This window comes from Pseudonaja textilis, chromosome 18, assembly GCF_049901715.1.
Source record: "Pseudonaja textilis isolate UNSWEBS1 chromosome 18, rPseTex1.2, whole genome shotgun sequence".
Lineage (NCBI taxonomy): Eukaryota > Metazoa > Chordata > Lepidosauria > Squamata > Elapidae > Pseudonaja > Pseudonaja textilis.
In genome coordinates, this window is record NC_142007.1 from 4,700,136 (window position 1) to 4,722,518 (window position 22,383).

A 22,383-nucleotide genomic window follows, 5' to 3' on the forward strand; every position below is an offset into this window, starting at 1 on the left:
CTGGTTCCAGAGGTGGTAGCCAGAAGCTACCTTGGTATCATCTGTGCCAGAAATTTGGATGCTTTAAGGGGATGGTCCAGCGGTATCTTAGCTGGAAAAACTTGCTTTGACAGGCACGGTTCTTTCCATGCTGAAATACGGAATGCAGAATTGTAAAAAAAATTAGAAAGATGGGGTTTTGAACTCAGAACACCAGATTTGGAGCAAATCTGAGCCGTCTGCTGGAGAAAATCTGAATGTGACAGTATCAAAACACATGTCTCTTTGTCACTGGGACTGATAAGGTTTGGAAACCTATGGGTTGCAGCCCATGCTAAAAACCGACCTGTGGTTTATTTTTGTCTTGGTTTAATCTAATCTGTAAGGCCAGCTCCTTGGGACTAAATCCAAACCACAGTTCAGCCAAACCTCAGTTTATCAGGGCAAGAACTAAGTTTGCAAATGCAGCTAGATTTATTCACAAAGCCCAACAAAATGCACAAGCAGAGATCCAACTTATTTTCCAGGGCACGAGAATGCAAGCAAAGAAACCACGGATGGAAACTACGGTAATCCAGGAGAGAAGTGACCTAGAATAAAAGAGATATTTCTTGACAATGACAACCATTAATTAACCAGTAGTTTGCCTCCAGAAGTGAGCTCTCCATCACTGGAGGCTTTTAAGAAGAGATTGGATAACTATTTGTCTGAAATGGTATAGGGTCTCCCGGCTTGAGAAGGGGGTTGGACTGGATGACCTCCAAGGTCCCTTCCAACTCGGTAATTAGTTTTGACAGGGCAGGTAACAAAAAAAAAGGTTGGCAGCTGTTCAGAAGGAAAGAGGAAGGTTTAATGCTTAGGATCTGTCTCTTGTGATGTCACAAAGACAGAGAATATTAGCATCCATTAGGGGCAAAACTCCACAGCTGGTTCCATTTGGATGGCTCTTAGTCAACACTCTCCACCTTAATCCAGTCCAATTATTGGACTTAATCCAATCCAATATATATATATTAGCATTGACAGATTCCCCTCCTCATACCTATTTGGAGCAAAATGTCCACAAAGTGCTAAAAAAGAAAAAGAAAAAATTACGAGAGCTTTGCTATTCCATTGGAACAAGAGAGGATTGGGACCGGGCGAGTAAGTATCCCTTGTGTTTAAGCGTACACATCATAATTAAAAGGGAATTTATCATCAAAATCTGTGCAAATCTTCAGCTCCTCTTCCAAATTGGTTTGTTTTCCTGGTTTTGTGTTATTTTTCTTCTCCCAAACGTAAATTTCAGTGCCTACCTCCTTTAAAGTGGAGGGTTTCTATGTATTTATTGATTTTGCATGAGTTCGATCTTTTTTTCTATTGTGAAAAAGACCCCACATTCAGGCCCCAATCTTCCTTGAGCCCCTCTTTGAGGGCACCAAGCCACGAATCTTGGTTTATCACTGTCAACAGGGCCACTCACACCCAATCCTGCACAATTCCATAAATATTTAGAAATCCCTCTGACAAGCTACCAATTTCTCTCTTCTCTCTTGAAACCAAGCGATAGCTTTGCCCCCTAAAACAATTATCATCTATAATTTATCATCTTCGATAGAACATTTTTTTACTCCTCCACCGCCTCTCCCTTCCATCTGTGCAGCCGAAAATGATCGCATTCATCTCTGGAAAAAAAAAAAATGTCTGTCTGGCATTTGCAAAGATGGAACAGGGGAAAAAACAAACCTCTCTTAATATTCAAATGAAAACTGCATTGTCTTTGACCAGGGCCAGAAACAACACACGACTCATTGGAAATTTTAAAAATAACAAAAAACGAAAAGGGGCTCATTACACAACGAAGCTCTTTCCAGAAAATGATTATTCCTTTGCACTCCTTTCCCCTTTTTCTGACCTGTCCAGTTGAATGGGTGTTTTCAAAATGCATAATTTTTAAAAAGGGTGGGGCTGATCGGTGTGCTTTGCATCTCAAAGAAGGAACGGGGTGTCCCAGTTAGAAAGCAGGTTTTAAATTGGGCGTAAACAAGGGTAGTTTGAGGGTTTGGTTTCTTGGATGTTTCCCCTGGGTTTTGAACCTTGACTCTTACCTTCAGGGTAAGAGGCTGTTAGGACCCTCCACACTAGTAAATTGAAATAAATAGAACAAACTTTTTTTAAAAAAATGCATAATTTGTGTTTAGGGGAAGGGAGTTTTGCTTAGTAAGACTCAATCTCTACTCCAGTCCAAACTACAGGTAATCCTTGATTTATAACTATTGGTTTAGTGACCGAAGTTTAGAATGACATTGAAAAAAGTGACTTATGACCCCTTTTTCACACTTACGACCTTTGTAGCATCCCCATGGTCCTATGATCAAAATTCAGATGCTCACAGACCTATTTGTGTCCCAGATTAACGTGAGCCCTTTTTTTGCGACTTCCTGTCTAAGCAAAAACAATAGGGAAGCCAGGTTTATTTAACAACTATTAGGAGCTTAACGACTGCAAGGGATCCCCTTAACAACGGCGGCGGCAAAGAAGGGTCGTAAAAGAGACCAAAATTCACTGAACCATCTTGCTGAGCAGTGGACGTTTGTTGGCTCAATTGGGATTGTAAGTTGAGGACCTCTTGTACTTTGGACCTTAGTAGATTGGGCAAGATTGACCAGCCTGGTCCTTTAGTTTAGTTTATTTTATTGTCCTTGCACCTCATACCATGAAATTAAATACCATCTTCAGTGTACATTATGACTATGAAAATAAACACAAACATACACCATCCTTAGTATTCTATACAAATATATACATCTATATATTTTCTCCTGAAAATATCGGTGCAGCCCTGAAATTAAACCCTTACCTAATGCACGACAGGCAATCAAAATGTGGATTATCACCCATTTGGGACTGCATTACAACAGACAGGACGACTGGACTTTAAGCCCTGTGGAAATAAGGCTGAGGGAATAAAGATTTGCAGGATCCAATCTGGGTCGGTCCCTGGGGGAAGAGATTTATTCTTCTAAGCTTTCAGATTCATTCTGTCTCCAGCATGCTTGCACTGGGCTGTTCTATGCGTGGTCAATTTATATGGTGCCTGGTGTTAAAAGTGGCTTTTAGTTTTTAATGGTGGTGTTGATAGCCAGCTATTAAGTTGTTGTTTCCTTGGCTCCTAAGCATTTGGTAAACAGGTGAAAAATCAGCATTCTTGCTGATGGACAAGGCACCCGGGTCCTGATCGTTTCTCTGGCTATTTTTGTCCCTCCTCGGCCAACAATAGGAAAAAGTTTTCTCTCCCTCCCCCCAAAGAAATTAAAGTTATCCAACTTTGCATCTAGAAAGCTAGCCCCTCAGGTAATGAGGGACCCTGATGCCTTTTCCTTGAAGGGAAGGGGTCATTGCATAACTGCCAGCCAAGAGGGGATTATGGCCCCGTAGCACCTGGAGGTAGCTGTCAGGATGCTTCCTTCGCCCGCTCATCAGGTTTGCAAGACGGGCTTTTAAGGTGATCTTCTCCAAAAGCTCATAATATGCCTGCGGCCATGCTGGGTTTTGTGTTTTTTTTTTTTGGCTTGTTCTGCAAAGCGGCAGAATGTACAGAGATCAAACCCAGGGCCCCTAAAGGCATTTCCTAATCCTGCAAAATCCAGTTGGGTAAATAGTCCTTGAAAATTGCTGACCGGGAAATGCCAGCAATTCAGGCCAGCTCCCAGATTGCCCGGGAGACCCAAAAAAACAAAACAAAAAAAGGCGGAGAATATCGAGGCTCCCAAGTTGCATCAGGAAAGGTAAACACCTGTGTCTTTCTCAACCTTGGCAACTTAGATTTCAAGGCCCAGAATCCCACCCAACCAGACTCTTCGGTTTTAATTTTGTTTTTTTGTTTTTTTTCCAACTTGACCTCGAAAAAGACACAGCACAAAAAGAAAGAAGACTGTGGAGGGAAGAAGAGAAAAATTCCCTGGGAGCCTGCTGGCTGAGGAATTCTGGGGGTTAAACTCCACAAGTTGCCACGATAATAGAAGAGAAGAGAAGAGAAGAGAAGAGAAGAGAAGAGAAGAGAAGAGGAGAGGAGAGGAGAGGAGAGAGGAGGAGGAGGAGGAGGAGGAGAGAAGAAAGAAAAGAGAGAAGAGAAGAGAAGAGAAGAGAGTAGGAATAGAATAGAATAGGAATAGAATAGGATAGGATAGGATAGCATAGATAGAATAGAATTCTTTATTGGCCAAGTGTGATTGGATACACAAGGAATTTGTCTGGGTGCAAATGCTTGAGGCATACTGGCTTCCATTGTCCCTTTCAAGAACGGGAACATGCAAACCTTTCAAGAGTGGACTGGATGGGGCACCACCAGGAAATGCCTGCCTTGCAAAATAAATGAAGTAGGGAGAACCCCCTCCAAAGCAAAACAGCAGCAAACAATTCTTAGTTGTTACAAACGTGCCTGTGAAAAATCCCCAGGAATTCGAAATAATTCCAAAATATCGGAGGAAAATTAACAATTGGTTAGAAGAAATCACAAAAGTTAACACTGAGTTGAAACCAGAGATATTTCTATTAGGAGTCCTAAAACAGAAAATGAGCAAGAAATTATTATACATAATACTTTCATAGACTAAGAGCAGCAAGGCTTGCCTTTGTTCAAAATTGGAAATGTGAAGGTGTTTCCACTCCCCGAATTTATGATCATAAAAAAAAAACTTGGAATGTGCAGAAATGGACGTGAAACTCAGACATAAAGAGGAGTCAGAATGCTGCGAAATTTGGAACTTGTGGTATAGTTGGTTGGAAGACAGACAAGAAAGGAATAAAAAGTCCAATAAAAGGATAGGATAGAAATTGGTAATATGATATGTAAATTTATTCGTGATACACAATTAGAATGAAACTTTGTATTATATTTAAATAAGTGAATGAACATTTGATACAAACGCAGGAGTTGGTCAATTAGAGTGAACATTGTATTTGCCTATCTTGCGACAAATGGAATTTCTTGATTTTATTCTATGTACATAAATCTATTGAATAAGGTATTTTTAAAATTTTTAAAAAAGAAAAAAAACCAAAATGTTTGAGCTTTTCAAACATGTCAACGATAGCCATCTCTCAAATTTCCCCTTATTTCCAGACACCCAAAAGTATATAAGTGGTTCTTTGACTTACAACCATTTTTTTACCGATGGAGGCTACCTCAGCCCTAAAAGAAAAGGGTGACTTATGACCATTTTTCGCACTTACGACCATGGCATATAGTCCAAATTTGGATGCTCGGCATCCATTTACGATGGTTGCAACGTCCCGTGATTCAAAACAAGGAAGCCCAATTCAACTTCCCAGCCGGGTTCCTAACTTAACTAGGGCAGCGATCCACTTAATGGCGGTGGAGAAGAAAGGTGGTTAAAACAGCTCAAGAATTCACCCAAGAACCATCTCACTTGGCGGTGGAAATTGGGGGGGCTCCGTTGCAGTTTCGCATCGAGGGTTACCTGTGATTTATTTCCCCCCGCACCCCCCCCCCAAAAAATCCATGTGAATTTCTCAAATGCCTCTAGCTATTATTGCGGAGTTCTTCCCACTGGCTTTTAAGGCCTCTGCAAGCATCTGCCTTTCAGCTTGGCATAAGGCATTAACTTCAAGGTATATAAAACATTAATGCTTGCAGGATTCAATCTAGCCAATCAAAGGAAATGGAGGAGGCAGTGGGTGATAACCTAACGAGGGGGAAAAAAAACCCCAGCCTGTTTCACCTGACAGTTCCCACCTGTCTCGCCCACAGTGTTGTGGTCTTTTCTGCTGGGTCTATTAGAAACAGCGGTGCCTCTCCCGGATCCGCAATATAATTTATACTTTCTCACTCAGCAAAAGGGAAAACAGAATATCTGCTATTCTTTTGGCAGGAGGGAAAAAAAAGAAGCTGGTTTAAGCCAATTATTATTTACCTTTTTCGGAGAGTCGACAAAAACCAGCGGATCCGCCTTTCGGGGGAATCACAGAATCATGAGGACTAGCATCTGGGTGCTCCAATTTTGCTTTCTACACCTAAGCTCTTCTGGAATCTTGGACTGGACGTATCACGGTAAGGAATTGGGGGGAAAAAGAAGGAAAGGACAGAGCAGAAATAGCTTTTAACTCTATTGTAGGGTTGCAAATTTGTGTAACGTGGTTACATGTCAGTTTCCCCAGACTGGAACTGCAATCCTAGCTACTTCCCAGTTACTCTAGAATCATGTGGTTGGTCTCATGCTTAAGGCACCCAGCTAGAAAATAGAAGGCCGTGAGTTCAAGTCTTGCCTTTGGCATGAAAAAACAAAACAAAATAGCTGAGTGACTTTGAGCCAATCTCTCTCTTTCCCTCATCGACCCACCTCACGGGGTGGTAATTGTGAAGAAACACTACAAATATTTCCTCAGGGTAACAAAAATTAAAATGGGGAAATGGGAGGAAAAGATATCGATATAAGTCTGCTGCCGTGAATGATTTGTAAAGATAAAGGCAGGATAGAAATTAAGAAAAAAATACTTCCAACTATCTCCTGGGCAGGAATTGTAATTCAAACATGGCTCAAGACAGAGGAACAATTTGGGAAAACCTAGGGGCTTGCCACCCCCACCACACACACCCAAAAAACCAAAGCCACTGTTGTATTGTTGGTCCTGTTCGCAAAAAACAAAAATGTGTGAACTCTTTACGCTGTTCTGTTGGTCGAACACAGAGCTGAGATTCAGGCTGCGCAGAATAATATTTAAGAATAATTCCATTAGATCTCCACTCTGAGAGTCCTAAGGGTCAGTTTTCCCGCTGGGGAGGAATTAGGAATTGTCCAGCAGACCTGGAGTGGACCAGACCTACAGGTGGGGTTTGGCATCCTGTTAGCTCACCTGTGCATATCTCCCCCCCCAAAAAATCCCCAAACTGCAGCTCCCTCGGCTTTTAAAATCAAGCAAAACCTCTTTTGAACAGCCTTTACCACACCTGCACCCCTTTCAAACCAGGTAAGTTCTTTCCACCTGTCCTCCCCATTCAACATTTTTTTTAAAAAACTCTAGGATTAATTTTGAGGGGGGGTCTCTTCGGACGCCCACATTCTTGGCAGGTCTCCCAAGGTGGAGAGGTCGTTTGAAACAAAAGGAGTGAGGAGAAGAAAAATGTGGATAGAAATTCCCAATCGAGCAGAAACTCAAAAGGGCGAGCTTGTGTCGGTGCGCTTTTCGTTTTGTCTTCCTGTCAAATCCCAAAGAAAAAAGAAAAGATGTTTTGCAACGTTGCTCCTTCTTTTAGAGGAAGAAGGAAGAAGAAAATAACAATAAATCTTGTTCTATTTGCCATGGGAATTCTCTGTGCCATGCATAAAGCCAGCCAAAGCATGACGCCTCTGGGACATTAATATGGAAGGAGGTTAAACCTGCTTTTAATTTTTTTACATATATATTAAAAAAAAGTCCAAAGGAGAAACTTTTTTCAGAGGAGAAAAAAATTCCTCCTCGGAGTGGCTCCTTGGAGATATTTTGTTCCGGTAAACTTTATCTTACGTTGTTGCTCTTTAATAAGAATGGATCGATACCTCTTAACCTCTAATGGCCAAGAAGCTACCCTAAAAATTAGGGAGAGCGCCAAGAAAGATTTTTGGATGGATCACAAACAGAGCTAGGAACTTAGAGAGTGGGTGAAACTCAAAGGGAGCGCTTAAGAGGCTGAAGAATTATTTCAAGGCTAAACAAAAGTTTATTATAGCCAAGAAAGAGCCTTTATCGCCTATAAATTATCTCAACATTTCTTCCATAACAACTTTTCCCAGAAAGGAATATTTCCCAGCGCTTGCCATGACCCACTGTAGGGTTTTGAGTTTCATTAATAGGCGTTTAATTACCCAACTAAGTAACATCAGTGTTAGAAGGGAAGGGTGTTTGTGGAGAGGAGGAGGAGGAGGAGGAGGAGGAGGAGGAGGAGGAGGAGGAGGAGGAGGAGGAGGACTATAGGGTCCTTGATGCTCTCTGAGCTTGGTTGTTTTCTTGCAGACGTTTCATTACCCAACTATGTAACATCATCAGTGCTTAAAGAGAGAGCCAGGTCTGTCTTACTTTCTTGTACCACTGACAATGTTTTACCTAGTTTGGGTAATGCAAGAAAAGATAAGAGAGCACTAAGACCAAGATAAGAGAGCACTAAGGACCCCATAGTCATCGTCTTCTCTGTGAACTCCACTCCCTTGTAGCACTGCTGATGTTACCTAGTTGGGTAATGAGACATCTGCCAAAAAAACCCACCAAGCTCAGAGAGCACCAAGGACCTCACAATATATCTTCGATTTCATTTCGTAAACGATAAGGAAAAGATTATTGCAGGAGACATGAATTTACAGCTTTTTTTTTCTTTAAGTAAGAAACCAGAAGATCAAACTTCTAAACACAGGTTTTTTGACAGTGAGAACCATCAAACCATGGAACAGAAGTTGCCTTTGGGAGTTGTGGGTGCTTCATCACTTGAGAATTTCAAGAAGAGATTGGACTGCCCCATTTGTCAGAAATGGTGCAGGGTCTCCTGCTTGGGCGGGTTGGACTAGATGTCCTACAAGGTCCCTTTCAACTCTGTTAATCCGAATAGGTTTTCAACTGAAGGAAGGCACATTATATGGTTTTTTGTCTTCTTCTCTCCTCCTCCCCCTCTTTCCATTCATGTCACCCCTTCCCCATTTAAATCAACCTTAAGTTTAAATTTAAATCAAATTAGTTCTACTAACTAACCTTCCAGGTCATCTGGAAGCTGTCCTGCTTGCTTGCAGGACTCAAGAGGCGTCTTTTGGTTTCTGTGGGACGCCTTATCTGACAGCATTTTTCTCTTCCTCCCCGGCCCAATCCAAGGGGAACACAACGAAGACGAGTGGGGAACGTACTTTGAACACTGCCTGGGAAAACTGCAATCCCCCATCAATATTCAGAGGTCAAAAGTTAGATTTAATCCAGATCTGGAACCGCTGCAGCTCCAGGGTTATGGATACCGCCGTGACGCATTCAAGATGACCAACAATGGCCATTCAGGTGAATATTTAATTTGGTTTGTTTTCTTGGCTGACCCTTCCTTCCTTCCTTCCTTCCTTCCTTCCTTCCTTCCTTCCTTCCTTCCTTCCTTCCTTCCTTCCTTTTTCTTCCCTTCCCTTTTCTTCCCCTCCCTCCATCCCTTCCTCCCTCCCTCCCTTCTTTCCAGACCTCCTTCTTTGCAGACTTCCTTCCTTCTTATTGGCCAAGTGTGATTGGACACACAAGAAATTTGTCTTGGTGCAAATGCTCTCAGTGTACATAGAATAGAATAGAATAGAATAGAATAGAATAGAATAGAATAGAATAGAATAGAATAGAATAGAATAAGAATAGGACAGGACAGGACAGGAATAGAATAGAATAGAATAGAATAGAATAGAATAGAATAGAATAGAATAGAATAGAATAGAATAAGAATAGGACAGGACAAGAATAGAATAGAATAGAATAGAATAAGAATAGGACAGGACAGAATAGAATAGAATAGAATAGAATAGAATAGAATAGAATAGAATAGAATTCTTTACTGGCCAAGTGTGATTGGACACACAAGGAATTTGTCTTGGTGCAAATGCTCTCAGTGTACATAGAATAGAATAGAATAAGAATAGAACAGGAATAGAATAGAATAGAATAGAATAGAATAGAATAGAATAGAATAGAATAGAATAGAATTAGAATTAGAATAGAATAGAATTCTTTATTGGCCAAGTGCGATTGGACACACAAGGAATTTGTCTCGGGTGCAAATGCTCTCAGTGTCCATAAAAGAAAAGAGACATTCGTCAAGAGTCAAGAATCAACAGGTACAACCCTTAATAATAGTCATAGGGTACAATAAGCCATGGCCAGCCAAGCCGCAGGGTTTATTTCTTTAAATACACCTTCCAACCTTGCAATTTGCCTGTGCTTTCAAGAATCAGACACCGAAAGACAGCAATAAGGGGCAATAAAAGCTGAATAAGTAACAGTTGGCGGTCGCTTAAAGTTTCAGAGGCAACCCACACAGCCTTAGCTCCCCAAAGCTTGTGGGCTTAAGTCCATTTTACCAGCTAGATGAGAAGGTATCAGAGTGGCTGTGTGTAAAATTTCCAGATTAGGGTCATCGCAGAGACAACTTCAATAGGTGATGGCCAGGGACTTCTCGGTGGTGATCTCTGTCCTCTAGCAATTCCCCTTTCTCCCCCCGCCCCCACCCCCCCAATTGCAAAATGCTAAGTCCAGCCCTGGTATGTTTTTAGGAGTTGAATGACATCTCTTTTTGTAAGCCAGTTTGCAACCATTCCATTTCGTCCACGGCTTCCCACCATTTCGTTTAGTGACTGTTCAAAGCAGAGGTGGTATTCAGCCAGTTCTGACCAGTTCTGGAGAATGGGTAATGTGTCAACTCGTAAAATATTTCTAAGGTCTTTTTAGAGTTGCCAACAGAAAGGGAGGGGTAGAAGCAGTGCAGCTGCTTGCAAACCGGAAGTGCATTCCATACATAGTTTTTCAAAGATAGTAACTAGGTGACCGAAGTTTCTGCCGGGCAAAATTCTAACTGGAAAGCCTGATTGATGACTCTGGGCTAGGGATGTGTCCCATTGGAGGATTTGAATTATGATACACCCGGGGGAGGGGGGAAAACCAGGGTCAAGGGTGACAATGAATGGTGTGCCTCAGAGTCGGCTACACCCAGGCAGTGCCGGACATGTTTACTCCCAATAAATCCTTTTGAAGTTTTGGAAGTTTGGCTCAAGACTCATGATTTAATTGGGGGTAACTGCCGGAATCCTAACAGGTAGCAGAAATGTTGAGTAATTTGGAGAACCGGCCAATACCGCCTCTGACAGGCCCTGCCCGCTTCTCTTCTCTGCCTCCCATCAAGTCCCAGCTGACTGGCTGGGTCTCCTTTGGTTGCCCTGCACAGGAGAATGGAGCTGCAAAGCAGGTTAGTGGGGTGGGGAGGGAAGGGATTTTGCAATATCCTTCCCCTGCCACACCCACCAATCCATGCCCACCAAGCTACACCCACCAAGCCATGCCATGCCACTCCCACAGCGGCACTGGAAAAATGGTTACTTACGACCAGTTTCACACACCTATGTCGAAATACAGGCAGTCTCCAACTTCCAATGGTTCATTTAGTGACCGAAGTCACAACAGCCCTGGGGAAAAAAAGTGACTTATGATTTTTTTCCACACTTACGACCTTTGTAGCGTCCCCAGGGGAGGTCATGTGATCAAAATTCAGACGTTTTGGCAACTGGCTCATACTTACGACCATCGCAGTGTCCTGGGGAGGGTCATTGGATCCCTGGATGCGACTTTCTGACAATCCAAACCAATGGGCAAGCCGGATTCATTTAACGACCAGGTGGCTAACTTAACCGCTTGCAGCGATTCACTTAATGACGGTGGCAAGGAGAAAAAGTCATAAAGGGAGACAAAACTCCCTTAGCCGCCTGTCTTAGCCATACAAATCCTGGTGGCAACTGTGATTGTAACTCAAGGACTACCAGTACAATGAAAACAGGGACAGGATTTTTATGATGAGATACATCTACAATTCATTGTCAACATCCCCCAAGAAGGTTACATGCTGGCTTGTCCACATTCACTAAAATAGAAGCTTCCCAAACTTTTTAGAGAGTTTTCTGGAACAGTCAAATTGCGTTTTTCCTTCTCTTCAAGGCTCCCAAACCTCACCTCATATTTCTAAGAACAGGGCAGTGTTTTTTAACACCCCCCAATTCACCCTAAGCATACTTGACTTTAAACCTGTCTGAAGACTGGGCTGTGCAAAAGGCAGCTTAAAACAGAGCCCTGTTTTCAACAGGATTAAAATTGGGGTGCAACACCCATTTTAAACCCTGCAGGAAGCCTTCCAGGTCTATCAGAAAGCCCGTTAAAAAGAAAATCAGCAGAATGTTAATTTGCAAACTAAGTCGGGCCATTAGCTTTTTTTTTTTTTTTTTAATTGCATGCGGCTCCTGTCGTTATCCATTCTGATTTCTGCTGCCGTCATCGTTTTCTTTATGCCCGTCCGCATTCTATCTGGCTAGTTTTGTGCTGATTTTTCTCAATCCCCCGGTGGACTCGCCAGAAACAACAGAGGGTAAGGCGGACGGTTTGTACAAATGCACGAGGCATTAAAAAGAGAGAGAGAGAGTGAGAGAGAGACAGAAATAAACAACAAAAGCACAGATCCGACATTACGGATGAATGGCGATGTTGCTAGAATTTGAGACGATTACAGAAGGCCCAGCGCCCAGCCAACCCGTATTTTTTTAACTTGCTGATATACTCTAAAACCAGGAAGGCTTTCATTTTCAAAAAGCAGGCTTAGAAAAGGAGAGGGAGAGAATTGGAGTGGGGTGGGCCTTTGGCATGGAAAATATATAACTGGACCTGCGGCAGAGAGAAAGGATGGATGAGAGACCACTAAGAAATTCCAGAGCTGGGGATTCAAATGTGAGTTTTGCTGTAATAAACTGGGTCCTCAACTGAATGGAAAAGTTCAGGAATTATCAGGAGAGCTGAGGTCAGAGCGACTTCCCTTGTTCCCCTAAAAATATGACCTACCCTGAAAGTAAGTCCCAGCTGCCGCTCAAATTACTTTTCGCCTCTGGTATGTTTAAAGATTAAAAATGAGCAGAATTGTGCTATTTTGGGGGCTGGAATAATTTTTGTCCTGTTTGTACCATTTTCCCGAAAATACGACCTACCCTGAAAGTAAGCCCTAGCTTGATTTTCCCACGTATACCCAATATAAGACCTGCCCCCAAAATAAGCCCGAATTAAGATCCCACCCACTCCAGAGTGCATGAGTAAAAATTAAGCTAGGGTAGGGATGTGGGGTAAGGGTGGAGCTGCCCTACTAGTTACCTTTGGACAGGTGTAGCCAGGCCTTGCACACCTGCCTTGCTGGCCCATTTCTTCTGCAGCTGGAAAGACATTCCTGAAGGCCTCTGTAGCGGAGAACAAAGCTCCGGATCGATCCTGAGCTCTCTTATCGTCTGCAGAGGCCTTCAGGAAAGCCTTGCCAGCCGCAGAAGTTTCTGAGGGCCTCTGGCAGCGAAAAGGAGGCTGGGGGCGACGCACACAAGTGAGGTTAATCAGTGGATGATGTCCCCTGAAAATAAGACCTCGTGCCTTTTTTTGCTGGCATAAAAAATTATAAGACAGGGTCTTATTTTTGAAGAAATATGGTAGTGACTGTTCAGTTATAGCGGCAATGAAAAAATGGCTTACAACCTCATACCTTATGACCATTGCAGCATCCCCATGTCACATGATCAAAATCTGGGTGTGTGGGTGGGTGGTAACCGGCACGGTACTATGACAATTGCACTGTCCCAAGGTCATGTAATTACTGTTTGCAACTTTCTGAGGTGGCTTCCGGCAAGCAAAAGTCCATGGGAGAAGGCAGATTTGCTTAATGACCCCATGATTCACTTAACAACTGTGCCAAAAATGGCCCCAAAAGGTCACAGGGCACGAGCCACTTACGAACTGCCTTGGCTTAGCAACGGAAATGGGCTCAATTGTGGTTGTAAGTTGAGGACTATCCCTAGTTGAAGAACTGGATAGTCTTGTCCAAGGCTACCAGCCTTGGAGGGAGAGTGTGATGTCCCAGGGTGGCATACAAAACAAACACAATCACAGAAAACAGATGAAGCCCCTTTTATTCTTTCACTTTGCTTCCAAGCTCTGAATGTCCTTGACGGAAGACAAAAAACTCCCACACAAACAGTTACAAGAAGGAGGAAAGAGGAACCATAAACTAGAGATATTTCCATGCTTTTTTTCCAGCGTTCGCCCATTCGCAGTTCCGTCCTCTTGTTCAGTTGTCGCAGCTGCAGCCCATTGAAGGGGATCAAGGCCCTCTCCTCCCCCATAGACCACGTCTCTCCCTTATCCTCTCCTCCCTGCATGCCCTAGGATGGAGAGACGATGGGCCTGGGTCCTCCTCTGACTGCTCAGCCGGCCTCTGCCCTTCCCCAGCCTCCTCCACAACCTCCGGAGCCCCACTTCCACTCCCTGTCAGCTGTTCCTCGTCTCTCTCAGAGTCAGTCTCCACTAGGGTCATGACAGAGACCTTCACCACCGTGTGGGCCCCCATGCCATTCTTTTAACCCTGTTCTTTTGACTGGTATATGAACTTTTCACACAAGAGAAAGTTTGGCACCAATGAGAATTACTATTGTATGTTGTGTTGTTGTTGTTGTTTTGTCTTCCTTCTCACTCTGCAAAAACTTGATAAAGCCGCTGAACTAACAGCCCCAATTTAACCTGGGCTCTCCTGCAATTATACAACTATTTGGATAATTGTAGCTTCAGTAAGCAAGTTTGACTTTGTGTGTGTGTGTGTGTGTGTGTGTGTGTGGTGCGAGAGTCACAACCTGCAAAAAATAAACTGCTTTTGTGCCTGGATCTTAAGTCAGGAGCCGATCTTGTTCAGAAAATATTGAAATGTTAAAAAAAGGATGTATATTTTGCAAAAAGAAGTCCTTTCAATGTTGCCGTGACTTGAACTCGTTTCCTCTTATTCTGGCAGGTTGTCCAGGGAGGGTGGGACTCCGGGGAAAAGAGGAGGATGAGAAATCTTTTTGAAATACACGTATTTCTAAACTTACGACCAAATTGAGCCCAACATTTTTGTGGTTTTAAGTGAGATATTCGTTAAATGATTTTTGCCCCATTTTGCAACTTTTCTTGCCACCGTTGCTAAGTGAATCATTGCAATCATTAAGCTAGTAACGTGGTTGTTAAGTAAATCTGGCTTCCCCACTGACTTTACTTGTCGGATGCCCGCAAAAGGGGTTCACAGTGAGACACAGCGATGGTCATAAGTATGAACCGGTTGGCAAGCGTCAGAATTGTGCTCCCACGATCATGGGGACGCTACGAAAGTGGTAAGTGTGAAAAAAACGGTTCTAACTCGCTTTTTTCAATGCCACTGTAACTTTTGAAAAGTCACCAAATGAACTGTTGTAATTCAAGGACCACCTGTAGTAGAAAAATAGTTAAGGAAGAAGTAAAACAGTGCTTACTTGCTTCCTGCAGGGGACTTAAAATCTCTGTGATTGATCTAAAGTAACTCAAATTTCCGGCTTAAGTCGTCAGTCACGTTTTTCCAGTGCCACTGTAATTTTGGAAAAGTTGTTAAATGAATGGTTGTAAAATAAGGACTACCTGAATGGCCCTCCTTTCCTTGCCCACTTTCCAGTTGTCATACACCTTCCTTCGTCCATGAAGATTATAAAAGGCCTCCCCGGGAAATTCACAGCTATCCAGCTTCACCTTCACTGGGGCGGTACGGAGAAAGAGAACAGCGGATCCGAACACACGATCGACGGGTTGCGATATATGGCCGAGGTAGGTCACTCTGTTTGTTTCTACCTGGGGAAGAAGAGGAGGAGGGGGAAAAGAGAGGAAGGGACATCATAAATCTTAATGCAAATATTTAAGTTTATTTTTATTTTAAAAAATGTTTTTTTTTAAATATACAAAAAATCCATTCCATTTCAACGTACGTTGATTAGATACGTATTTCAAATGACTTATCCATTATTAATAATATTCTTCTTATTCACCTTAACAATAATCTCACTCCCACATACGTAGTATAAGTACAATCTATTATATTTATTGCATTAATTCCTCTATAGATACGTCTAATAATCCCTTTTAGTTTGTTCTATTTTCTATCCATTGGTAAAACAAATCCCATACTATGTAATATTCAGATTCTTCTTTTTCTTTAATTTCTAGTGTCAATCTATTCATTTCTGCACGTTCAAATATTTTTTTCAATTATTTTTCCCTCTGTTGGTATCTTATCAGTTTTGGGCAAATACAATTCTAGCCGCTGTTAAAACATGTATAATTAAGTAAGTTTTTCTTTACTATAGCTTTCTGGTATACCACTCCTAGTAAAATTATTTCAGGCTTCAAATCTATGTGCTGTTTGATCATTTTCTCCAACCATGTACGTATCTTAGTCCGATACGTTTTAGCTTCTGTGCAAGTCCCACCACATATGATAATATGTTCCTGGTATTTGATGGCATTTCCAGCATTTAATTGATTTATCGTTAAACATTTTCGCTAATTTTGCTGGCGCTAGATGCCATCCATAAAACATCTTGTACAAATTTTCTTTATATGCTGTCGATGTTATCAGTTTATAATTCCTATCCCACAGTTTCTGCCACTTATCTAATTCTATAGCATATCCCAAAAAAATTTGCCCAAGCTATCATCATTTCTTTAACTTGTTCTTAAATTTACTTTATTGTCATTGCCTCTCGTACAACGAAATTCATGAATTAGTGAATATGGTCCCTAAATGAACTGTTGTAAGTCGAGGAACAAGGACTATTTGCATTACGGCAGTCCTTGATTTATTTGTTAAACTATTTGTTTAAAGACTGTTCGAAGTTTGCAATGGCACTGCAAAAATCAGGTCTTCACACTTATGACCACCGTGTGGGCCCCCATGCCAATTTGTCACCTATTTTTTCCCCCCCATAGCTCCACATTGTCCATTACAATTCAGAAGCTTACCCCAGCTTGATGCAGCGAAGAATAAACCCGACGGGCTGGCTGTTTTGGCTTTTCTTTTTGTGGTAAGTACAACCATTTATGCCATGAGAGTTTAAGATGCCCACCGAAGTTGGGTGGCACAGAGCCAGATCTGCTAAAAACCCTTCACAAAATGTTTTATCATTGGCATCGTGATTGGCCAAGATATATCCAAATTTGAGTCCAATATGTTGGAAGTGTAAACTAACAGCTGGTACCTTCTTTCATATGTGGTGGTTATGCCCAAGGCCAAAAAATTCTGGAATAAAATTAAAATTATCCTTTCTTAGTGAGCCCCTAGAAACCAAGAGGAACATACGTGCCAGATGTCAAGTTTGTAGACTTTATGGTTCTGGAGATTTTGTGATGATGTATGAGTGGTATATATAGATGGCGTTTGGCTGGAATACATTAATTCACTTTACAACGCAATGCCATTGCACGCTTTAATTTTTTGGTTGGAAAAGGTTGGCAGTATATGCTTAACTTTTTTTAAAAGAAAAATTATCCTGGCATTGCAGGCAAATAGCTTCCTTTGGAAGGGACATTAAATAAATGGCTTTGTTAGGGCATCCTTTTGATTTTCAAATTAAAAGCAAGGCTTGGCATTTTCATGCAAACATCCCTGGACAATTGGGAGCCCAAAAGTCAATTTCCCAGAGAATGTCTCCCCTTACTTACCCTCTTCCCAACATCTGTCTGACATCTGCTTAACAAAAGGATCTCTCCAATACGGAAGGCTAAGAATTACTGTTTTGAGCCCTTTGCAGCTACTTCAAGTAGCATACAAATTGTTGTTGTGCAGTTTAAAAAAAAATTGTGAACTGGGAATTCAGCTTAATTTTCCAGCTGTTTACCTCTGTCTCAGAAAAATGGGCTTCACACACACACGTACACATTTCTTCCAGGTCCCCAAATCTGATAAATTATAATTATATTCACATCACAGCTTGTTTTAAGTGCAGCTCATAGACAGGTTTGCTCAACCTTAAATCGTGGTTTTTAAGAGCAGCTGGGTTACTATCTCCCGCCAAGCCACAATTGAACAAGCCACCTTGTGGCTTTGATTCAGATTAACAGAGTTGGAAAGGACCTTGTAGGTCATCTAGTCCAACCCTCCCCCCCAAAGCAGGAGACCCTACACCATTTACAATCAGGGATTGTTATAAACCTGTTTGTTTTTTAAATGCTTTAAAATTAAGAAGTGTCATTGTAGCACTTCATCCCACCTTTTAATGGCTGCCATATGATCAAATTTAGGGTTTAAAATGAACATTTTAAATTGAAAATAAAATCCTTTTGGAGATTTTAAAGTGGGGAGATGATTATTCTTCGGTTAACAACCCTGAACCTAACACTAGGGGGCAGCAAAGCATAGGGAAATAAAAGACTGGACATATTTTTAATTTTCGAACATTTAAATTAAAAGGAGAGGAAGGGAGAAAAGTGAAATATATGTGTGCTTCTCCTTTGAGTGTAATTCAATCCTGATGGCCGTTATTTCTGGGATGTTCCACTTGCAAAGACTCACCTGGTGGTCTCCCATCCCAAAAGCAAAACTTAACCCCATTTTTCTTTTCTTCCATCAAGAACAGCTAGGATTTTCCAACAGGTGTCATTAAGGGCAGGCATGATTTAGGCAAATTCATTTTCCTTTGTCATGGGGAGTCGGGCAATACAGACATGTCATTATTTTAATTTTGTTTGTTTTCAGGGCAGCCATTTTGAGAACGCTTACTACAGCGACTTCATTGCCAAATTGGCCAAAATTAAGTACGCGGGTAAGGCTGGACTTTATCTTGGGCTGATGCAGAAATGCAAACACTGACCTATCAGGTTCTCTTCACTGCAGTTCCCACAATCCCTTGCCATTGGCTGCGCTGCTCAAGGGCTGATGGGAGATGAAGTCCAGAGCCACTGAATTCCATCCATGCAAGATTTTTACCTGTTTTAAGTATCCCATCTAGAAAGGAAAGGAAAAATCAAATCAATCAATGCCTATTTTTTGCCAACCAAAGAGCCATTTGCCATATTGAGGCACCCGCGAAGTAGGAAAACAGCCTCTGCAAAAAAATCAGCAGGGAAGAAACACATCCCTTCATGCAGCCTGGGCTCTGTTGGGACTACAAAGCCCAGCATTCCCGATCTCCCACCTCCAAAGGGTACCAGGTTTAGAAAGCACCTTTCTCTGTTGCTTTCCTTTTCTCCTGTGTTCCCAAACATCTCCATTTAAAGGCAATTTTAAAAACACTGTGTGATGACCCGGGGCACGGCACAAAGGCAACACAGTCAGATAATCAATAAGAGTCCCTTTATTATCTCCAACTTTGCCCTTAATGTCCAGGTTACCTTTGGGCTGGAGAAAAAAACTCCCAGGAACAGCCTTTGACTGCAGGAAATTAAGTCCAAAACATGATCAACACAAACTGTAACTTAAAGTCCAAAACATGATCAACACAAACTGTAACTTAAAGTCCAAACAAGCTAAACTGAAGTAATTAGTTTAGCAGGGCAGGAGCAAGAATTTCAGACTTGAAGGCAGGGCAAAACTCACACAGTTGGGAAGATGCCAGGTACACAGATAAGCCACGACTATACAAGATAAATTCACATTTGCTCCCAACAGCGTGCAGCTTCCTTTTTTATACACTGTATTCTGAGCTGCAGCTAATGAAGGGAATCAGGGCCCTTTCCTCCCCCATAATCCACGCAACCCACATTGTTCCCTTCTTCATTGTCCTAGGATAAAGAAGGGGTGAGCCTGGGTCTTCCTCTGAACTCCCTCTCCCTCGTTCTACCTCTTCCCTGCTCCGCTCCCTGTCAGCTGTTCGCCTTCCTCCTCGGATTCAGACTCTGACAGGATCATGACACATTAGTCGTTTTAGATCCATCAATGCTGCTTCATCTGATTCTGGCCTACATTGCAAGGTCGTTGTACGCAGGGGAGTGTTCTTCTCTTCCAGGGTACTCAACCACTCTCGATAGTCTGGATATCATAGCCATGTTGCCAGAAAACCTCTCCAATTTCTACCGCTATCATGGTTCGCTGACTACTCCGCCATGTACAGAGAACGTGATATGGACTGTGTTTGACACACCTATCAAGCTGTCTTACACCCAGGCAAGCAAACATTCCCTCTTTTGGTTCCTTATATACCACCCATGCATTGAACTTAATCCTGGTTTAGGTTTATGCTGCCTGCGTAAGATTGGAGGTATCTAGGCAACCTTTCGATGAAGTCTCATTCATCATCTTCAGGCTTGTGTCTTCGGCTCTGTGCTTCTCAGAGTGATGTGAGCTTGCAGCTCCTTCTTCCTTTTAACTGCTAGTGGGGGTGTGACTTGATTGGGTAGGGGCTTGGCTGTGTTCTGATTGGGTGGGGCTGTGTTCTCATTGGTTGGGGGTTTGGCTGTGTTCTGATTGGCTGGGTGGTTGGCTGTGTTCTGATTGGCTGGAGGTGTGTTCTGTTCAGGTGGGGGCTTGGTTGTGCTCAGGTTAGTCTTAGTTGCTGGGGGATACACACACACACACACACACGTTTTCTTCATCAGGCTTCTGTATTGTTTTATATATATATATATATTCCCACTTCAAAATTTACTTCTTTGCAGATTGATCTCTTGGAAAACACCTTGTTGGACTGGAAGAACAAAACTTTGAGGAACGATTACCGTCAAATCCAGCCACTCAACAAGAGGGTAGTCAAAGCATCCTTCTCCCCTCGGTTGTTTGAAGGTACACTGCAGGACACACACGGACACACACACACGGACACCCTAAAGGGTGTCAAGTAGGATGGGCAAATCCTCTTGGATAGGACCAGCATACATTCCCAGGGCTCGGATTTTAAGATGGGAAACAGGAAGAGAATTTTAAGACTCCACCCAACTCAACCAAAGTGAGAAAACTCAGCTGGAGGATTTTTACGGGCTTTATATCGTCTCTGGATAGCCAGCCCAGGATTTTAATATAATGCTTTTCACTAATCTCCTCCCAGGTCTGTCTCTCAGTATATGTCTATAAAAGTACAAATACAACTTATTTCTGAAGGCATGGGGTGGGCCATTAATACGATGGACAAATGGATCAAGTTTACCGAGGAGCTAAACACTAGAACTCTCCCTTGTTTTTAGGAAGGTGTCGGCCCGAGAGCATCTCCAGTAAACTGAATAAAATACAGACTAACCTTCACGAGATGAAGAAATATCTTTTGGACGTCATAGGCAAACCTGGTAAGGAGCAGCTCTCCTTATTTGTTGACCTGAGGGCGGTTCAGACAACCTCTTCTTTCCCAACCCAGCTGGGAAATCAAGGATGCTCCCTCAGAGACACCAGAAGAATTCTGGATTCTGGAAGCCAGGCTGTTTGGGTCTTGAAGGCATCTAGTCGCCCTTCTCTTCTGTTCCTTTGTGTTGGGAGAAGGGAAGATAGTGGGAGAATTTCACAGATATATTTATTTATTTAGAAATTTTATATAGCCTCCCTCCACTCACTCCCAGAAATTCTAGACGGCTCAAACAGTAAAAACACAAAATTCAACGCACACAAGGTAACAGTACACAATTAAATAAGTCATTTGATGGGCTCCCTCACACTCTGGGTTCCCCAAGTCTGCTGGCACAACCATGGGTCTTCAGGGCCTTCTGAAAGAGTAAGGACCAGTCTAATTTCTGCAGGGATGATGCTCCAATGGGAAGGAGTCACCACGGAGAAGGTCCTGGGTCTTGCCAGGTGGACCTCCTTAGGGGACGGGACTCACAACGTTCCTTGCCTCCCTGTTCTATGGGTTGGGGGAGCGTGACCAGCCAGAGATGGGTCCTGCAGATAGGCTGGTCCTAAGGTGGCAGCTCAAGGACCACCTATGAACAAGAGGTTCTCCTGGATTCTTCCATGGATCCAGTCAAGGGGAAACCATAAACAAAATTGGTTCCTTCCAGTTGGTGGTCCAACTCAAGGACCCTGCAAACCTGACCGGGTGTCTGGTGGCTATTTTTTATCCAGGTCACCACCAGCTGAGCTTGCAGGCCTTCCACTTCCCCTTGGAGAACACCGCCAGCTACGTGACGATGGTCCCGCTGAAGCCCATGCAACTCAAAACCTTCACCCTCTGCTTCTGGGTCCAGAACAGCAACCAGGGCCGGCAGACCGTCCTCTTTTACTCCACGCCCGAGAGCGAGAACGAGCTGGTCATCAGCGTCGGCATGGCGGTGGGGGTGTGGATCGGAGGCAAGTTCGTGCAGTTCGACCTCCACCGCCGGGCGGAAGACTGGGTCCACCACTGCGTGACTTGGGTCTCCAGCTCGGGCACCATCAACCTGTGGGTCAATGGAGCTGTGGGTACTGCCCGAAACATCCAGAAAAACTACATCGTCCAGAGCGGCGGGACGCCCATTTTGGGGAAAAGGAAGAACGCCATGTTGGACGTCTTCGCCGATGCCTTCTCTGGCTGGATGAGCCACGTCAACCTCTGGAGTTGGCTGCTGGACCAGAATGACATCCAGGAGCTCACCCTCTGCAAACACAGCCAGCAGAAAGGCGACGTTTTGGCGTGGGGAGAAACACACATGTCCCTCTTTGGCGGGGTCACCCTAGGCCCGGACACCAGCTGTAGGTGAATCAGAGCCTGAGTTTTGAGGTCTCTGGAAGAAAAAAAAACCCACCAGGCTTCTTTCCTTTCCCCCCAAATCTTTGCATTTGCCCATGCTGGGACTCTAACATCCGTGGGTATAAGAGAGGTGAACTTCAACTCCCAGAATTCCCCAGCCAGCAAAGCTTCCGGGCTTCCTTAGCTCCGGAAGCTTTGCTGGCTAGGGAATTCTGGG

General features: G+C 43.1%; 1 protein-coding gene across 1 annotated transcript; it reads left to right on the top strand.

Annotated features, from left to right (window-relative positions):
* The first annotated feature begins 5,926 nt into the window (after positions 1 to 5,926).
* On the top strand, positions 5,927 to 22,272 carry CA6 (carbonic anhydrase 6). The gene is given in 10 exon segments (XM_026715748.2): positions 5,927 to 6,031; positions 8,815 to 8,991; positions 15,203 to 15,351; positions 16,510 to 16,546; positions 16,549 to 16,604; positions 18,275 to 18,341; positions 19,524 to 19,681; positions 20,173 to 20,296; positions 20,695 to 20,793; positions 21,563 to 22,272. Coding segments are annotated over 10 exon segments (1,560 nt in total). The 5' UTR covers positions 5,927 to 5,952; the 3' UTR covers positions 22,177 to 22,272.
* Positions 22,273 to 22,383: the final 111 nt, after the last annotated feature.